The 20204-nt window shown below is 48.5% G+C and overlaps 1 protein-coding gene across 1 annotated transcript; it reads right to left on the reverse strand.

Annotated features, from left to right (window-relative positions):
* Positions 1–1058: 1058 nt before the first annotated feature.
* Positions 1059–17964, reverse strand: DLST (dihydrolipoamide S-succinyltransferase). Its single transcript, XM_064512305.1, has 15 exons — positions 17800–17964; positions 13450–13483; positions 12014–12062; positions 10843–10898; positions 10412–10486; positions 10047–10102; positions 9231–9342; positions 8256–8408; positions 7883–7968; positions 7093–7190; positions 5094–5224; positions 4437–4510; positions 3474–3557; positions 2770–2937; positions 1059–2249 (listed from the first exon to the last, which is right to left on the reverse strand). The coding sequence occupies exons 1-15, from the start codon at positions 17866–17868 to the stop codon at positions 2115–2117; spliced, it is 1380 nt and encodes a 459-aa protein (XP_064368375.1). The 5' UTR covers positions 17869–17964; the 3' UTR covers positions 1059–2114.
* Between the last annotated feature and the right edge of the window lie 2240 nt (positions 17965–20204).

Genomic DNA, 20204 nt, shown 5'->3' on the forward strand with positions numbered 1-20204 from the left:
CATTTATTGCAGCTCCAGAGAGAATACAGGCACTGCCTTGCCTCAGACCCAGACAGGTAAGGTGGGCCCTCTGTATTCTAAATGTGCGTGGAGACTAGGGTACAAGCAGCATTTTATAGCCAAAAGGCTCTCTTTAACTCGATTTCTTCATGCAAGAGCAGCTAGAGTCTCCTTTACAGCATGGGAGAGAGGTGGGTTTTTTTGTTTTGTTTTTTTGGTTTCTTTTTTAAACCTTCTACCTCATTCCAATCCTGCACATATCAAGGGAAAGTGCAAGGAAAAGCTGATTTCACTCACTGGTCTATGATGGTCCATAGCTGCCAGGAAAGGGTAGGAACCAGTCCTACAAAATACTTATTCCCAGTCATCAGCATCACAACTGTGGGTGCAATGGACTACTTTGTTAGAAGTGGCTGCCTTCACTTTTAACTGGGAAGTGCAAACCATTCCCTGAAGTTGATGACAGAGCTGGAAAAACCCTACCAAGGTCCAGGAATGATTTCTTACTGTTCTAAGAACAGGCACCACTCCTTTGGGAAATGGTCTCAGCACCACAAGCCAGCCACAGCCACCTTTTCCTTTACATTTCATCTTCCAATTTTCTCCTTGCCTCCTTTCTCCCTTTGCAATGTTTACATTTTTTCCTGCTTTCATGATTTACAGTTAACACACTCCTGTTTTATCAGGATACCCTGACCTGGTTTCAGCTCCATAATCGAGCCAGTCTGTCCTGGCTCTTCCTCTTGTCTATCATCCCATTTAGCAACTACTGGGATTTCTTTGCTGTTGATATTGCCAGACCACGAAAAGGATTCCTTTCAGTCCTGAAAGCCTTGTTACTGGGAAGAGGCAATTCAGTACCAAAGAAGGTTTGAGAACAGGAGTGTTCAGAGCCAGAGAAGCCTCAGTTTAGTAGCACCTAGGGAAGCACCGAGCTCATGTTTCCTCTTTTCTCTCACCACTAGGTAACAGGCTTCTTATGCTAAGCTAGGGCTGCTGCTGATGCCTGAGCCTGTGCACAGGAGCTTCTCCTTGCCTCCTCAAACACATCCCACCTCTCAATTGTTGCCCAGTTTTATTTCATTTAAAATCTGCCATGTTAAATATTTTAGTTACAAGTTCTGTGTAGAGGGTAATAGACTCTGCAGGCACTAGCAACCCTCTCACTTCCCAATACATATGTGCGCTATTGGATTAAGGACTGCCCCCCCTCCCCCCTCAAACCAGCCACCTTAGACTGGGATATACACATTACCCTTAAAGACCTGGCCTTCCCCACCTGTCTCTTTGCCAGCACCAGGCCAAACCTTTGCACGCAGGAAGCCAACAGTTTCATCCACCATCAGTGAGCTATGATTCAAGGACAGCTGCAGGGGGCTGTTTCTTCCCCAGTGTTGGACACGTAATAGTGAAAGGGTTGTGCCCCCTGGGAACAGTGCTACCTCCACAGAGATCACAGGCTCTGCGCACCTGGACGTGAAACAAAGAAAAGATCTCCAAGGGAAGGCACAGGAGCTGCGACCACTGTGTTCCTGTCTGTAGAGGGAGTGTAACTAGGCAGAGGCATGGCACCCACCTCAGCCCTGCTCTGTTCAAAAATGCTGCTGCAGTCAGCCTGGGCATCCCCACACTGCTCTTGCAGGACTGATGAGCATGAAATACTTTCAAGCAAAACAGGGACAGAACAGGAGTAGCCTTTCCTTTCCTCTCCCTCCCAGGAACCTCAGTACTAGGAAATAAAGCTGAACCTGCCTTGGAGTTGCAGGGAAAGATACCCTAGCACAGCAGCAGCAAGCAGTTTCCAGTGGTATAGGACAAGCTAGAGGTGAGAGTTTGGTGCTGTGAACGAGAGGATGCCATACAGATGGCCCTGGAAAGGCAGTGCCATTCAGTAGTTGGCCCACTGTATAGCCATCCTAGGGAGAAACTGACCCTTCTTTAAACAGAACAGGAAAGGAGATAGGAGCTATCCCCAGGATTCCCTCTGGGACACCTCCAGTCACAGGGAAGGGAGGGAGACTGGAATGACCCCTGCCAGTTCCTGAATGCCCTGCATTGCCCCTGCTGGTGCTGTGGCCCTGCCCTGGGTGGGTTGTGTGGGGGTACTGGCTGCTCTACAGGTCAAGCAGCAGCACGCGGGGATCCTCCACCGCCGCCTTGATCTTGCGCAGGAAAGTCACTGCCTCTCTGCCATCAATCAGCCGGTGATCATATGTCAGTGCCACGTACATCATGGGCCGCACCTCAATCTGAAGGGAAGGAATGAGAAAGGCATTGGTTAGCTCAGCCTGTCTGCTCACGTGCTGCCCTCTGGCACATTTAGGGAAGAACTGTTTTTTTCCCCCTATCCTGAATGATGGCCTCAGGCCCTCCCAAGTGTGTCTTATCTGGTGGGGCTGCACACCCCCACTCATTCACCCAGGAGCCGACCACCAGCACTGGCCAGATCCACACCACAAACAGAACCCTCTTCCCTTCAGGGTCTGTTTTCTGTCATGAAGATGACAGCATCGCTGCCTCCTCCTCCTCCCCATACCTGAACAGATTATCCCATTCTCTCCCTTACGGACAGAGCAAGGCCCCCTGCCCACCTCAGGTAAGTACCACTGCCAGCAAAGCTGCCCTTCATCCATTCATCTCAGCTTCTCCTTCACAGGACAGCTTTTTAGGAGGTGGCACCAGCCCACAGAAAAAACTGTATACAGACTACAGCCCTCATCCCACTGAGCCCTCCCCTCTGCTCTCTGAAAACTGTGCAGCTCCACTTACTTTGCCTCCGACAGCCACAGGTCTGTCGAAAATTGCATGCATGCCTAAGATGGCTGACTGGGGTGGGTTAATGATAGGTGTCCCAAAGAGGGAACCAAAAACCCCTCCGTTGCTGATTGTGAAAGTGCCACCATCCATATCTTCAATGGCCAGTTCATTCTTCCGTGCCTAGAAGAGTAAGGTCTTAGAAAGCTGCTCAGACAGATCACAGAAGGCAAAGTATGATGGTTTGAATGTTCACCCTCTCCAGGAATGACTGCTGATGGCAGAAGCCTCACTGACTGATCTGTTCAGCTGAAAAGTGAATTACTCTGAAATGCATCCCATCTTTAAATCTGAAAGTTTACTGGCTTGGGGGCAAGATTCTCTTGTCTTAGCTTCCAACTCTTTCTTTTGCAGGAGACACACAGGGACCTCTATCCCAGGGCAGCTCAGCTTTGGCCTCCAGAGACAAAGGTGAAGACACACTATACCACTAAAGCAGCATTTGAGGTCTCCTGGAAGGGCAACAAGTAGGTAGGTCTGTCCCGTAAGGCACGGGCACAGCTACAGCTGTTACTGGATCACACCCCACAACACAGTTCAGTGTGTTAGAGGTCAGAGATGATGCCACAGAGGGACTGAACCAGTCCCTGCATATCCAGCAGCCTCCGTTCTTTCCATTCCGCCAAGCCCTTTACAAGAACATCTCCAGCTTTTCTTACCTTCTCCCCCAACTCGTGGATAGCACGTTCTATGTCAGCGAAGTTCATATTTTCTACATTCCTAATGACAGGGACCACAAGACCCTAAGGGGAAGCAAAGTGCATGATCAGCAAATTGACTGCAGTGACAAACAGGGATAACTGTTACTGGGCAGGAGCCTAGTCTTGGCTCAGAGTTCCTGCCTTCTGCTCAGCCCAGAGCAGGTGGTTGGCACAGCTGCCTCACATCCTGGCAGCCTGCCAGGCAACCTGGCATGATGTGCACAAAGGGCCAACACAGTCAATGAGAAAGGTCCATGACAACTTCTTTGCCTATGAACCCATCACCTAAAATCAATTGGGTCTGTCTGGATCCGAAGTCACCTTCCTAAAAGCAGGTGAGGCATTGGGCAGGGTTCAGTTGCCACCTCTATCTGCACAAGAAGAGTGGAGTCCCTTTGTGCTGGACCTCCTCTAGAACTGGGAAGCAATGAGAGCGCATCAGTCCTGGGCAAACCTCTGCCTCACAACAGAAACAACTAACTCAACATCCATATCTCCATTCCACGCGCTCCCTGACCAGAAACAATCCTCTGAAGCAGCAACATGTTTTACAGAAATGGCATGACAGAACAGCAAGGCTAGCCAAAAGACAGGACATACAAAGCTTTCTCTATCTATGCCATATCACCATGGGTCCAAGAAAAAAGGGTTTCCCATAACTTGAGCTTTCCCACTAAGCACTAAGATCTGTATGAGCCTTGTCACTGCATCTCCTAGGATGGTGGCAGAATATTCCCAGTCCTCCATCTTCTTCCCAAACCCTCTTCAGCAGCCCACGACTGCTGAAGCCTTCTCATCAGGAAGACCAGTTCTATTAATATGTTTCTGCTGCAGTGTTGCTCACAGCTGAGTTGCCTCAGAATACATGACCATCCAGACCCAAGCTGCAGGAAGCACAGCCAAAGCATATAAAGCACTTACCCGGGGAGTTGCTACAGCGACACTGATGTCCACGTAGTCCCTGTACACAATTTCTTTGGTCGTATCATCAATCACTAGGAGAGGAAAGAGGCTATGTCACACACAGAGTACCCAAAAACAAGAGCTCAGCAGGCCAGAAGTAGCCACAGACTCAACAACTTGCTCATCTCTAGCTTAAATATAGCTCCAAAGAGTGAGCCCTTGCTGCCCCTGTGGGAAGAGTGCCAGGGGAGAGAAAGAAGAAACACTGGCCAGTCAGTTCAGTTCCCTCAGACACTGCCCTGGTTGGTCTCCTCTTCTGGGTTTGAGCAAGCAGCTCCAACACCCCCAGGAACTGCAGCACACCTCCAACAGTTACCTCCATGCCACCCAGCAGGGCTGTGCCCACTATGGGCTGGGTGAACACCAAGTTACACACCGCCCTGACCCACTGTCCTTGCAATCCCTCACTAACAGTGTCCCTCTTGGCACGCTGTCCTCTGCCTACCTAAGTTGTATTAGCAGTATCAGCTGCAGCACATAGGACTTTGTCCCCCTTTGCCCTGTGTATCTGACTGGCTTGTGAAATCTGTAAGCCCTGCCCTGGGTTTGGCCAATGCCGCCCACCCCCCATTCACCAGTGAGGTTCACAAATTACTGGCAAGGGTCACTGCTCACCTGCATTCACAACAGGCTGGTCGTGCAGAGCAAAAGCTGCAGCTTTCACAAAAGCTGACATGAAACCTAGCTTCAGGTTGTGCTTCTTCAGGAAGGGATCCCTGTGCTGGGCTCGCATCTCCCGAATGTTACTGCAAAACACATGACAATGCTGGTCACCAGAGACTCCAAGGAAAGACTATTCACTTGCTTTGTAAGGGACTTCAGCACCAGCCCGAAGGACTGCAGACCTTCACCACCAACTGGCAAATCCTCAGCCTGCTGAAAAATCCTCCAAAATGCCATAGATAGAACAGGCTGAGAGAGGCTCTAAGACCCATGCCAAACGATGCACAGGAATTGGCACAGGACCACAAACTCAAGAGGACACGGTTAACCTGTATGGCCATGCTGCCAGGCACAAAAGCAAGATGGGGTATGACTTACTTCCTGCTTAGGCCTGATGTTGCAAAGATCCTCAGTGATTCTGTGCAGCCACTGCTACTGGTACCAGTGTGGCACTGCAGATGGCAACATCAGATGCAGCAGGGCCCCAGGACAGCTGGGCAGCCCCAGCAGAGTGAAAACAGGAAATACCAAGAGCAGAGAATATGCAGGTGGTGACCACGGCAAAAGGCTTCACCCACCATGCGAATCCAGCACCGACTGGCACACTGATGCCTCTGGCACACTACTCTAGCTTTGGCAGCAGAGTGAACATGAAATAAACCTTCTCAGATGCTATGGAGGGGCATGCTGGCCCACCCACAGTCCTCAGCCAGAGTAGTGTTTCCCCACTGCTCATTTATCAGAACTGAGGACATTTACAGAAAAGCCTGTGGCTACGAGCTCTGTCTATTCTGGGCGAATACCAGTTGCTGTGGAATTGCACTGTCCGGCCCTTCCCCCTCCAGAGACCTTAAGACTTTGAAGAGAGTTTCAGCAAGGGGCAGCCTCCATGGTTTAGAGTGTTTGTTTTCCTGTGCCTAACCTTGTTTAGGGCTAGGATTACTGCCCAAAGACATTAGTGCCTCCCAAGACACAGGGCTGCAGCAATGAGGATGAGGTTTGCTATGAAACTGGCTCATTATGGCTTCCTCCTTTCAGACGTTGACCCCCCATGGGGAGCACGAGGCCCCAGCACAGGCCCTCATGAGTCAACAGCACAGCAATCGATCCAAAACAGATTATCAGATGCAATGAGAGCCCACAACCAGCGTAAAGCGACACCTCAATGAGCCTCTGAGAGGAGATAAAGCTGCAGCACTTCCCCTCCAATCAAGACTATTTTGCCAACCTTATTGTTCTGAGACCCAAATATTTACATGTTTTGTCTTAAGGAGCAGAATAGGATTTCACAGGGCAATTTGATTTGGGCACAATTTCCCCTTAATGCACTGTAACATAAGCTGCCCACCCTCCAAAGCCATTAGTGCGCTCAGTCCATGCAAGCACTTGAGTCCGGAGACCCCCACCCACCCGGAGGGGACAGTGAGGGATGCTGGTCTGCCTCTGGAAAGCTGCACCATCTGACAACACGGGCCTCAGACCTCTGTAATGCTCACCTGAAAGGCTGATGAGCCCAGGGGAACCAGCTCATGGGAGGCCAAATATGCCTACCTCCAAAAGCAGTAACCTGGAGGGGTGGCAGAAAGCAGATGCTACATGTTGGTGTCTCCTAGTAGCCAGTATACAAGTGACGCTGATCACGCCTGCTCTTCTGCTCAGCATCTACCAGTCCTCAGCCAAGAACTGCACGGATGAGGAACGAGGTTGCTCCCTTTTATGAACATCAGAATACACCCAAGGAGTGAAAGGCCATTAGGAAGTTATACACCCCTCACACTGCAACACCAACACGCCCTGATGAAGTTGCACAGACAATAGTGCACATCGAAGGGGCCCCAAAAGACATCGTGCCAATTTCTCCAAGGAGAATCAGCAAGGTCTTAGCTATTATTTAAGAAGACTGCCTGCATCTATTTCTACTTGTAAAGGGGGAAAGAGGTCTGATTCTCACCTCATATCGATTTCATTGAAAGTGGTCAGCATGGCACAAGTATTTTGAGCCTCTTTCAGACGCTGAGCAATACGCTGACGCATCCTGTTCATTTTCACCTGGAGGGGGAAAAAAAAAAAAAAGAAAAAAGAAAAAAAAAAGGCAGAAGATGCCTCAACTCAAGTTCATCCAAGGAACAAAAAGCACAAGAATATCAAAGGGCCGTTCTTCCCATCTGTCTGACTAGCAATGAGTGCTTAGGGCTGTTTTCATTCCAGGTGTCCCTGAGGGGTATGATAGGCTGAGGAGCTGATTTCACTATGGAGCTACCAAGCTCAAGAAACAGTTTCCTTGAAAGGCAGAGCCTAATCAGCCTGAGGTGGAGTTATGTTCCCAGGAACTCCAGGCATAGGTAGGTTTCCAGCACAAGTCTAACGAGAGAAGAGCAGACTGCTAAGAACAGTCAGTGGGAAATACTCTTAACACTACTTATTCTAAGCTGCTCAGCCACGTTCTCTTAACGCATAAGGCAGCTGCAGCATTCCCCAGCTCTTCACTGAGCCTTCTGTGGTCAGTCACCAGAGCTCAAGACAAAACTTTTGTCTAGAAATGACCTGCATCAAGTCAGAGCTGGCTCTTCCTCCACCCTACCCCCTAACTGGTACCCTCAGGTGGAGCATTTCCCCATCTGTCACAGCCCTACTGAGCTGGGTGTGAACACGTAGATATGGACATATCCAGAAAGTTCAAGGTTTATCCCAGAACAGGTTGCTACCCAGCAGTTGGTGAGGCCCCTATTCCTGCAGCTTACCCTATGCTCTGATCTGGCACCTTTGCTGGGCACTGCCTCCCCAGGAGGGGCTGCCACTGGAGCTGCAGCCGGCTTCACCGCAGACACTGAGAGTAAAGAACACATCTGTCAAAAGGTATCAACCACAGAAAAGCCCAAGCCTGACCACAACACATTGGGGTAGAAGACCCACTTGAGCCCCTTGCTCAAGCAACACAATGTGTGAGCAGCCTTGAATTGGGCTGCGCAGGTTCCAGGCACAGCTAAGCTCTCCAGTCCAAAACGTGCAGGGAGGCCTTCACCGTGAACGCCGTGGTTGTTTGCTACCTTTAACTTTGTATACTCTCCCCAAGAAGGAGAGGCTTGAAAAAGCTTTGGATGGTTGTTGCCTCACCTGGCTTACTGTCGATGGGCTGAGCTGACACAGGGGGCACTGGTGGCATTGTAGTAGGAATCGGTGCTGCAGCAGGGGGAGGAGCAGTGGCAGCTACAGCTTCAGGGGCTGCAGGAGGAGGAGGGGCTGCTGGTTTGGCCTTGGCAGGAGCAGCTGAAAGACAAAGAGAAAACACACCCTTGTAAGGGCAACCACAAGAAGCAACTGGAGCCTCTACTGCCAGGATCTCTGAGTCCAACCAACCCGGTAAAAGTTAACCCTCTGACATCAGATTTCCTTTAGGTGTTCAACACTACTGAACTGACAGGAGCCACCATAAGAGGATCCCATGGTGAAAGCGAGACACAGAGGTTTTACTCCTTTTAGCATACTTGAGCATGCTGAAGTTTGCAGAAGAACAAATGGAGAAACCATTAATACTACACAGGTACATGAGAAAGAAACTCTTGTTTTACAGCTCAGTTTGTTCATATTTAAATTTCCCATTTCATTTGTGCACATACAGCAAACAAGATTGCTCCTCATTCTCACTACTTTGCTACCAGTTCTTGCTGGAGAGCTTGGATATTTCAGGAAGTGGCTATCTGCATGTCTGCTCATGACCATCCACCATGGAGCCTGCATCTCCTTGTTTCATCTCACCAACTCGCTAAGTCTCCTTACTGTGCAGAAGACTGGATGCTAAAGAGAAGCAGGCAGAAAAGAGAGTTGTGCCAAGGGAATTCTCAAGAATTAGTTTTAGCTTAGCGCTGTAGTTTCCTCCAGAGGCACCAAAGGGAAAGTTTCCCCATTACATTGACTAAAACTATGCTTCTCTATCAGGCAAATGAATATGAGTATATCCTTCCAACTGCAGAGAGAGATGGAGGACACATGTAGCCTGCCTCAGGATACCCCCAAACACCTTGCTTCTATCTTCAGAAAAAGACTGGAGGAAACAGGAAAGCCTGAGCTAATTATACGTTTCTGACTTACCTCCAGTTTTCCTGAGTTTGAAGAGAGGTGTGCCCCCTTCCACTTTGCCACCATCAGGTACCAGAAGGGCTTCAATCACACCAGCTGCTGGGGCTGGAACTTGCACTGATGTCTGCAAAAAGGAAAATGAGTGAAACCCCCCCCATAGCCACTGGAGGGGGAAAAGTGCCCAAGAAAAGATGCCAGTATGCACAGATATGCATTGTAATTTGGCACAGACAGCAGCTCTGTCTCACACCATTTCCACCACTTCTCATACCCTCCACGAGGTTTTTGTGTCAATACTTAGAAGTTTTTGGAGAAGCTGGCAGTGTGATGTGTAGCCCGATCTTCCTGCTTCAGGGCACAGTCCAGAACTGACTTGCTGCCAGCATCTTCCTGACAGCAACACTGGAAACAGAACTTGGCAGGGAGCTTTAGCAAGAACTTTACAGCTTAAGATTCCTTCAGATAGTGAATAAGCTTAAAGGCTAACTTTAAAATAATATGAAGATGACCGGTGGCACTGCAGTTTTCTCCTGTTTAAAAACAAATGGGTTTCTCAGCTTAGAGCCCCTGAACTGGAGGGATGAATAGAACTGCATCTCTCACAAACATCAGCACCATCAAATGTATGAGGAAAGGAGAGTTTAATTCAAGTCAAGCTCTCACTTAATGCACAGCCAGCATTCATACTAAATGAGAAAAGCTTTTCTCCATGAACAGAGCAGGAGACACAGGCAGGGCCTCCAGGCTCTAGGAGCTCTCAGCTAGAGAGGAACCATACAGGTTACTCGCTAGAGATCTAGAAAAAGTTTTGGTCTGGAAAACTCCTACCTTGTCTGTTTCAATCTCACACACCACTTCATCTTCCGCCACTGTATCTCCAACAGCTGAATGATAGATATGAAGACGACTGTGAGGAGGGCGGTGTGCTCTGGCCTCCCCTCTTAACCCACAGTCTCCCGCTAACCCAGAATTTTCTCACCCCAGTTCTCCATAACTTCACCACAACAGGAAGGTACAAATGCAGTAATTGCGATCCTTACTCCTCAGGAGAACTGCAATTAACCCTTGCTGCCTCAATTGTCATGCTGACAGGCATAGAGCAGGCCTTCAGCCAGCAAACTACAATTCATCCCAGAGCTGTCCAGTGCAGCAGCAGTGGTACTGAGAACATCAGCAAAGAGACAACTACTTACCTTTCTCCCACCTGACATCTCCTTCTGTGACTGACTCTGCAAAGGCTGGTGTGTTCACTGTAATCACGTCATCCCCTGTGAGAGATTGACAGACAGACAGACTGGAATGCATTCAGAGCTCAAAACACACAGCATTGCTTCATTCTTGTCACCAGGACTCTGCTAGAAGGGGGTGGTCAACAGACGTAAAATGTTGGCCTTCTCCTTGCTTCAACACTGATTAACAATTAAACATGAGAGAAATTCACATCTGACTGAAAGTCACATTGTTGCAGGAATACCAGACAAAATCTTTACGGCCTATATACCCTCAGCCATCCACTGAGGCGGGACATCAGTGAGACTAGACCAAGGATGGAAGCTTCAGCTGTTGTAAGGATAGCAAAAAGTAGCACAAGAGTCATCCCACTTACTCCTGACTCTTTACTTACTATGTACTGCAGTGGTTCTGAAGTAACGGACAGTGAAGACACTGGAGCTATTTACTCTGCAGAGAAAGAGAAAGAAATGAATACAGAAGAAAAAGCATGTTCCCCTGAGGGCTGCCAGCACCAACCTCAAGCGCAGTTTACATTTGCTTGTTTAACTGATTGGAAGGCTGCTCAGCTGTCCTGATGTGTATATTTGTTCCATGGGACCCCTACTTACTGGTTCAAGCTGCAACAATCCCGCTGAGGATCAAGGAAACATTACAGCTTACTATTGCTAGTGCTCTCAGGAATCCAGTGAGAACTGACACTTAGGGCATTTTAATCTAGGGAGATGCCCCCAGAAAAGCTCTGTGGTTTAAATCCTGATAAAAGGCTGACTTAGCCAGCCCACCCTACACCTAAGATTAGCGCCATAACAATTTTTTAGCCTCTAGATCAGGACTATCATCTCTACAGGAGTTGTTAGACTGCTCCAAAAGGAGGAAGCATCACAAATGCCTATGGCAACCCAACCAAGAATCAGCTATTTGTCTCCATCGTGTCCCTTCACAGGGAGTAGCAATCCCAAGCATTCCAGAGGATGTTGTTTCCACCTGCTGCCACAACATTTGGAAAACAGAAGCATACATGCTTTAACATTTTTTTCTAACACAGACTACAACACTTGGTGCAAACAGCCCAGTGTTTTGGGCTCTCATGGATGCACTCTTAGAGCAAAAAGATTGCATTTGGGGAAATACCAAGATGACCTCAACAATGCAAACTTTGCCATGTGAACAAGAGCTCCCTGAGCCATCCCACTTCTCCTGCAAAAGACCACATTTTCACACATCCAACAGAATGCCCGCTTGGAGGCCACCATTAAATACTAGAGCAAACAAGATTTACAGTCAGATAAAGGATAAAGATTAATTTATCACTAGTCTCATTTCTGTCCCTTCCCTGCCTGAATATCTGGTTCCAAACAGAACTTATTTGCCTTAAACATGCCAGAGCTCCTGACCCTCAAAAGCCAGAGAACCCAGATCTTGCTAGGACTAGCTTCAAGCTCCTTTGATGTGCACAGGGATTTCATGACAGCTGAACTGATCCTGCCTCCCACTCCCCAAATTGTACCAGGGCTAGAGCAGCCCCAGCCCTGACACACCACAGCTTTCCTATGGATACTTACGCAAGCTTCCTGCTGTTGGTGTAAGCCAGTTCCTGGTTCCCAGCCACACCTGTGAATGAGAACAGTATTACCCCACAGGACCATAATCCAGCCCCCAACGGTCCTTGTCAGGTAAAAGAGCACAAAGGACACCACTGTCCACCCCAGAAGAAGCCTGGGACTAAGTGGGGTACATAGCCATATAGAGGCACCTCAGTGCCAGCGACCCTACCCAGACCTTGTCAAGAACAGCGGTCTTGTTTTCATTAGATTTATACAGATGGAAGGAGGGGAAAAAACAAAACAAACAAACAAAAAGCTATACCTTGAGCTTGAAGCTCCTAAGGATAACTTTGAAAAAAGCAAACAAAGTAGCAGCTACTCCAGTCAGAACAAAAACAGGAAACAGCCGCAAGGCATACCTCCAGGACTGCTAAAGCTTCACAGCTGCTGGTGAGTTACCCCCGCCAGCATAAGGGGGGGTCCTAACAGGAACAAGGCCTCAGTCATGAGACTTCCAGGAGGCACTCTCAGGAAACCTCATAATCATGTGAACAGCAAAGAAGGAAAAATATACTGAAAATGGGGTGTAGGGCAGAGTAGCAAGCTACTGTCATCTCTCTCTCTGTCCACTCCATGGCCCAGCAACATTTCTTTTCCAAAATTCACACAGGAGAGATTCAGTCATACTTGCATAACTTCTCTGAGTTTCACATACCTCACTGACCCCTTCCTATACTTGCTCATATGCCCTCACATTGCAACCTTTATCACACGCTGAACTCCTGCCCTTTTCCTCTTTTAGGGTACTGGGCGTATTTCCAAACTGATCTTCAAGAGAGTCAGCACAGCAATCAGAGAACATAACTATCTCAATTACACAAGCCTTGCAGGAAGAACCATTTCCCACTTGATTTTTTTTTAAAAAGGTGGTATAACTTTGAGACCATCCCCAGTTAAAGAGCTAAAGCTGGAATTGTAAAACTGGAAAAGGTAAGCAGTTTTAATTTGTTCCTCAAAGCAGAATCAGAAATGAGTGGTGGAATGCTATATAAAGACAGTATGGCTAGGAGAAAAAAAAAAAGCTTTTGGGAAAATCCAGTTCAAGCACAGAAGAGGAGTTCAAAGGTACACTCAATTTGACATTTGACTTAACATTCACCCACCATTTTCAAAGAATTATTAGAGAGCTATTCTGTGCAACAGCATGTGTTTCAATCAGTGCAATGCTTGAAATACACTGTGCTGCTGCCTGTGAAATCTTCATTCTAGCTGAATGGTTCAGTGGCATTTAGATCAGGCAAGTGAGACACCCACAGAGAAACACATGGCTCATTTCACCGTTTCTTCATTGTATGATTGATAGGAATAACCCCCTATCAAACCTATTATCAGTTTCCACAGTCAGCTCTGTTCTCTCTAGGTACTTTGAAATGAGATAAAAGCATAAGACTCACCAGACAGAGAGCATCTTGCCAGCGTACAATTCCCCTGTCAGAGAGAAGAGGAACTATCAGTCTTGCAAAAAGGCAGACCACCCTAAAAGGATTTGGTTTTTCCCAAGAGACCTGGACCAGCCATGGCACCCATCATTCACATGCTCCAGACTACCAGCATGTTACTTTCCTAAAGCGTGGTATAGGAGGAGATGGCCAGAGCAGCAAAGAGAAGGATATTCTTAAAGCTTTGCTTCCTTCCAGAATACTTTCCTGTGGAGTGGTATTAAACCTGATGTATTTGGTTTTTAGTTGTAGCTCCTGCTGTTCTGACCTTCTCATGCCAACGTTCCTCTTTAAAAAGGAATAGATTTCTAAAGGCCCATTTATTAAAATTTGCTATGAATGAGAGGGTCAAGGGTATTGGACGTGATGAAAAAATGTTCCAAGATGTTTACTCCTAAAGTCATGAAATCCAACATACAGCATCTGTTTTGTCTGTTTGTTTGTTTAAGGTTGTGGAGCCTTTGAACTCCAGAAGGCCAGATTTTCACTCAGCGGCAGAATTCCTATTGCCTTCAGTGAGACAGGAATTCCACCTTCTGGTGACCTTTCATTTAATACCCACATAATCATTGACTGCACCTCTAACTCAGCATAACATTCCTCAGAGGTCAAAGACATGTCAAGATATTCCAGTTTCTTTCCTTATTGTTATTATTATAACTTACACCAGCATCAGATCTCAGATCTGGAGTACCTGTAAACTCTTTATAAGCTATAGCAAAATACCACTTTAACCATGACTAAATGAAGCCTGCTCTGGATTGGAACAACAGCAGCTCAAAGCACCCTCATCCAGTAGCCAAGACAATAGGTAAAAACTCTATTTCAGTCAGATCTTCAGCTTCTGAATGAAGTTTGTGTACAAACCTTGACTTCAGCTTCACCAGAAGAAGCAATATGGGATATAATTAATCTTAAACATCAAAATAAGCTTTGGAGATGCATGCAACTAGACAACATAAACATCAAGGGCCAATGAGATATTCAAGATGGTCATGCAGTCTACAGGATTAAGTGTAGTAGAACAAAATACATCCTGTGAACATTTCATATTGTGAAAATTAGCGATAGTTCTAGAATAGGCACCTTGGCAATTTAATTATCCAGACTTCCTGATGGGTTTACCGTATCTTGTTATGTGGCTTTTCGGATACTAACAGAGTCAACCCAGTTATCTATAGGCAGTTCAGCAGGGCTGTGGATTAACCGTAGTAAAGATGCAGGCACCCAGGCTAACTTGCTGCTAAGCCAGCCTGGGTCTGAGAGAGCTCATTAGCTCCAGCACAGCACCATGCAACTACCCTGCTCCTAGGCCCAGCACAGGGATCAATGAGCCTGGATCGACATCAGCTTCAAGCAGCGCCTGTCAGCTGCCCCAACCCAGGTCTAGTTTGGGAAGGGAGGGAAGGGAGCACTGTGCAGACTTTGCAGAGTCACCATGAGCCCTAGAGAGCTTAATCTTGTTTCAGTGTTGGCCCTCTGCTAACTCAGATCTGGTGCCTGTAAAACCAGCCCTAAACTGAAATCAATAAGACGGACTCAACTCTATATGGTCAAGGGTCATTGCACCAAGATCCTGAGCATGCATGTTTTAATCAAATTCCTCCCACTTTCTGAAGTGTCCCAGATAACAGGAAGCTAATTACAAATAAAATATTAAGCAGCACTGGCTCCCCTCTACACATTAATGTTTTCCTGGATGCTTTATGAAGAAGAGGTAAAGATAAACCTATAGGTACTGGCCCAGACTGAGAAAGAAACAGCAGATTTTATTTATTCAGGACCAGTTTATTATAAGGTTAAAAAGAAAAAGCAAGCTTAGCTCTGTCCTACTATAAATGGTTGGGAGAAAACCCATCTGCATATCTCTTCCATGAGAAGTGCCAAGTCTGTGTTCCACAGCTGCTGCAATATTAAGAAAAATTTAGTATTACTCTAATACTTTTGTCTTTTAGGTAAGAAGGGATGGGTTTCATGTGAGGCAGAAGCCACTAATAAAAGATACTGAGACTCCCTCTTCTGTCCCTCTCTCTTAGGTTCTTCAGCACTTCTTTGTGTCCACCCCTTATAACCACAGTATGTAGCACATGCAGCTTGAAGAGGACATATGACAGGGGTGTTTCCCATTCCCTTTTTCTTGAAGGAATCACTGTGATTGCATCTATTCCTCATATCGCCTGCCTAGATCTGCTCTGTAACTTATCTCCTGAAGCTTCTCCAGTAAAAATGGAAATAATTTCTCTCTCGCTAACTGACATCAGTACTCTGGGTCACTTTAAAGACTCAGCCTTCACTTAAGAGAAATAAGCCTTGGTCAAATTTGCTAGTGACTCACATACCAAGTGATTAACTTTTTCCCCAAGTTTCACATGATTTCTCAGAATGGTTTTTATAGTGTTATTAGGCCAAAGTGAGCCTGCCACACAGCTTCCCAGGCCACACTTTTTAAGGAGCTGTCACCTTCTACTATGTCACTACACACTGAAATAAATTATGGAATACATAAACTAAAGGCAGCCTGTAACCTACAAATTTCTTCTCCAATAGTAGAAACAGGACCAGTTCAGATAAGGATGCTAAGTGAACAGGAGGAGTGCACAGTTAACTTCACAGAGCCAAGACAGAAGCCCAGTGCTGGGCAGCTCTGATGACAGGCAAAGCAGCAATCAGTTCTCCAGCCCTTGCTTCTTAACAGCAAAGCAGTTGCTGCTTTAATAACCAGGATGAGTGCAAGCCTCTGCTACACACAAAAGACCCACTGCATCTTTTTCACTGATTTGGACACAATTATACACAGCATCAGAAGGCAGATGCTAAGATAGGATGGAGGTAACAGTCCTGAGTGGGAAAAGGATGCTGTTCCTAAGACAACAAGCTGATAATTCCTCTAGTATGCAGAGAGGATCAAATGGGGAAGAAAGATTTTTTTTTTTATATAAACCCTTTCTCAGATAAATAGAACTTCGCTCTCAAATAACTGAGCATACCTCCTGATCAAACTAACCTCCTTCAAAGGTTATTCGCTTCTCTTTGGGTTTCTTCAGGGGGACCTTCAACACCGGGAGCTCCCCACTGTAGTATCTAACACACTCAAAAACAGGCCTTTGATGTACCTTCGTGAGTTCTATTATCAACTGACCTCTTCTTATTTTTACAAGAGCATCAAAATCCAAATGTCCCTTTTTTACCCTTTTTGTTGCTTGCTGACTCAACCCTACACTCTTGAACTTCACACATCTTCTGATTTCACTTCTCCCATCAGAGGTTTGCCAAGTTATGTCATTTCTTTCTACATTTGCAAAAAATCTGCATCTACCCTGTCATCAAAACTCGGTTCCCATGTCCCTAATCAAATGGAATCCAAATGACCACCCCACCTTGATTTCTCATCATACCTCTTTTCTAAAGCATTCAAAAAAAATTAACTAAAATTTTCTTCCCTGCCTAGTATTCAGCTATGTCTGTAACCACATCTTCCTCTCCTGACTTCCAGACTTGTTTTGTAACAAGTTTCAATGCACCACCTGGCCTTCCTCCCTGTTCTGTACAGTCATACAGTGTTATTGATAACAGACAAAAGTGAAATATTGTTAAATGTCATTTAAATGAGCTTACTTTAAAATGCACTGCCATCAATTCAAAGCTATTAAAAAACAAAACCACATTTGCCATTTAAAAGAAAGATTGGCCAGAAGTCAGCGCACCCCGGGAAACGACTGCCCAAGAAGAACGCCAGCCCTTCGCTGAAGCAGGCCGGCTCTGACTACCAGACTCCTCTGCAGAGCAAAGAGCAGGTTACTGCCGCTCACATCGGCCCGGCAGCTAACTCAGAGCGGAGGAAACCGGGAACTGCAGAACACCGCAGAGGACGGTCTGCTCGCGGCTTCTGCACAGAAGCGGCCCCGGGAGGGCGAGAGGGCTCACTCGCGGGGCGCGCAAGGCGGCGGAGCGAGGGAGGGAGGCAGGGCGCCCCCGCGGCACCCGGAGGCACAGACAGGTCCGGCCGCAGCGGCAGCACCGCCCGTGCCCGGACCTCCAGCTGGGGCCGGCTCCGCGCTGCCGCCTCGGGGGCCTCGCCCTTCCCGGCACACTGGCACACGCCGGCGGCCGCGGGCCCGCGAGGCGGCAGCGCCGGGCTCGGCTCGGCTCGGCCCGGCCCTCCGGGGTGGCGCCCCCCCCTCCCCGACGGCGGCGCCTCGCGCCCAGGCGGCGGCGGGGGGAGGGGGCGCGTCCCGGTGCCCTTGGCGCCGCCGGCCCCGCCCGCCTGCCGCCCGCGGCGCCCCCCCCAGCCGCGGCGGGCCGTACCTGCCGGAGGGCGCGCAGCGAGCGGCCCAGCGCCCGGCCCAGGCAGCGGGACCGCGACAGCAGCAGCATCGCGGCAGCGGCGGCGGCAGCGGCAGGAGCGGCCTGAGGGCGGACACCGGAACCAGGCCCCGCGCGAGCCGGAAGTGCGCAAGGACGGACCAACCTCTCCGGAACGGGGGGGGCAGCGCCAGAGGGGCCGCACCATCTCGGGGGGTGGGGGGGGGGGCGGAACAGGGCTGGGGACGGGCCGCGGGGCGGGGACAGGGGCAGGGGCAGGGGCGGGCGAGGGGACAGGTTGTGGGGCAGGGACAGGCGAGGGGACAGGTTGTGGGGCAGGACTGAGCCACCAGGCGGACCTAGGGATGAGGCCATCGCGCTGGACTAGGCCAAGGGGCAGGAACGGCCTGGGGATGGAGATGAGCCCCCTCCAGCACGCCCAGGGTGGCAGAGTCCCTGCCGCGAGGGTCTCTGCCTCCCAGGAGCCCTGGGAATGGCGACCCACAGTGCTTCCCCAACGAGTTAATTAGCCAATAGCGCTCATTAGCGCTCATCCTTCATGCGGAGGACACCTCAGTGGCCCCCCGCCGTGGTGGGGTGCTCACAAGGGTGGTGGCAGCAGTGGGGTGGCCTTGGGAACCCTGCTGCTGGTGCAGGAGGGTCCGTGAGTTTCATGCCTAAAAGCTGTCTGCAGGGGAAGGCCAGAGGTGACACATGCTTGGAGGAGATCTGAGGGGGCTGAAGGGAGTGGTTGCTTTTAGGCCTCAAACATCTCAAATATTACTTTCGTTCTACAGATGAGGAAACAGGGAGTCGCAGCTCTGGTCAGAGAGCAGAGCTAGACTGGAGGCTGTGGCCAGAACTCGTGACCACTGGTTTAGACACTGGAACAGAGTTGAGCTCTTGCTGTGGCCCATTGAGCCTGTGGTGACAGGACACAGGGTGAGCATGGTGGGACAGGGCCTCTACTGAGCTGTAGTCCAGCTACTGCTCAGAGCAGAGCCACCTTCAGAGTTAGAGCAGGCTGCTCACAGCGTCAGCGAGTTGAGTTTTGGAAATCTGTACGGGTGAAGATTACCTGACTTCCCAGGGCCCCTGCTCTGGGGCTTGACGAATCTCATTGTGGAAAAAAAAAAAAAGAAAAGAAAAGAAAAGAAAAGAAAAGCAACAACTTTACATCCAGTCAGAATTTCCATTGCTGTGGCTTGTTAACAGTGTGTCTCATCTTTTTGCTGTGCGCTTTGGAGAAAAGTACATGTTAGGTAGTTGAAGATACCAGTTACAGCCTCCCTTGGCCACCTTTTCTCCTGGATAACAAACCCTGCTTCCTCAAGCTTCCTTTCCTACATCAGGTGCCCCAGCTGCTAACTATTTACTGACCATTTGCTGGGCTCTTCCAGCGTGTTAGTATCTCTTGTACAGTGGTCCCAAAACTGAGCACAGTGGTCCAGATATGGTCTCACAAGTGCCAAAAAGAGGAAATAATCACTTCCTTTAACCAGCTGGTTACACATCATCTGATGCAACCGAGCGTGCTGCTAGCACTCACTGCTGTGAGGGCACACTGCTGTCTTGTGTTAAAATTGTTGTCCCCCAGGGACCCCAGGTCCTTTGCTGCAGAACTGCTCCCAAGCCAGCCAGTCCCCAGCCTGCACTGTGGATTGGGTTATTCTGACCCAGGTCTTTGCAGTTTCTTTCTTACGCTTTGAGAGGATCCTATTGGCCCATTGCTCCAGGCTGCTGAGATCCCTCCAAATGGTAGCTTATTAAATGCCTCCCCCAGTTTGGTGTCTTCCACAAATTCGACAAGGGTGCAGTCCAGCCCATTCATGAAGAAAACTGTCAGCCTAGTATCAACCCTTGAAAACTATATATGTGTTTCCACCTGCAGACTGCTACAATAAATTATTCTCCTGTTGCATTCAATATACAAAATTGCCATAGAGACGTCCTAATGAATCAGACCCAAAATCTCATTCAAACCTTCCTGCTGAGCCAGGTGAGAGGTACCTGACTTGGTTATGCCTTTTGCCTTAGTTGCCAGTACCTTTATGTGGCACTGTCCTATGAAATGCTCCACTGCCCTCATCACAAGCTGCCACGCTGACCTAGGGTGCAGTTTCACATTACAGTTAAGCTGATATGCTTTAAGATGCCTTTGAGTGGACCACCACCTTTTGACAACTGCAAGACATTTGATAGTTCAGCTGTGTTGACTAACTGATTCCTGGTATTTAAATGGACCTACATATTACCAAAAGGTGTGGTTTCATATGCTCTTCCTTGGCTCTAAGTGTAAGTTAGATTGCTGCAGGAAGGCTATGTTGGTGGTCTTCCTGCTTACCTTGAAAAATCCCAAGATCAGGCTTGCTGCTCTTGATGGTATTGCTATAAGCATCAGCAAGTAG

The sequence above is a fragment of the Dromaius novaehollandiae genome, chromosome 5 (genome assembly GCF_036370855.1).
Source record: "Dromaius novaehollandiae isolate bDroNov1 chromosome 5, bDroNov1.hap1, whole genome shotgun sequence".
Lineage (NCBI taxonomy): Eukaryota > Metazoa > Chordata > Aves > Casuariiformes > Dromaiidae > Dromaius > Dromaius novaehollandiae.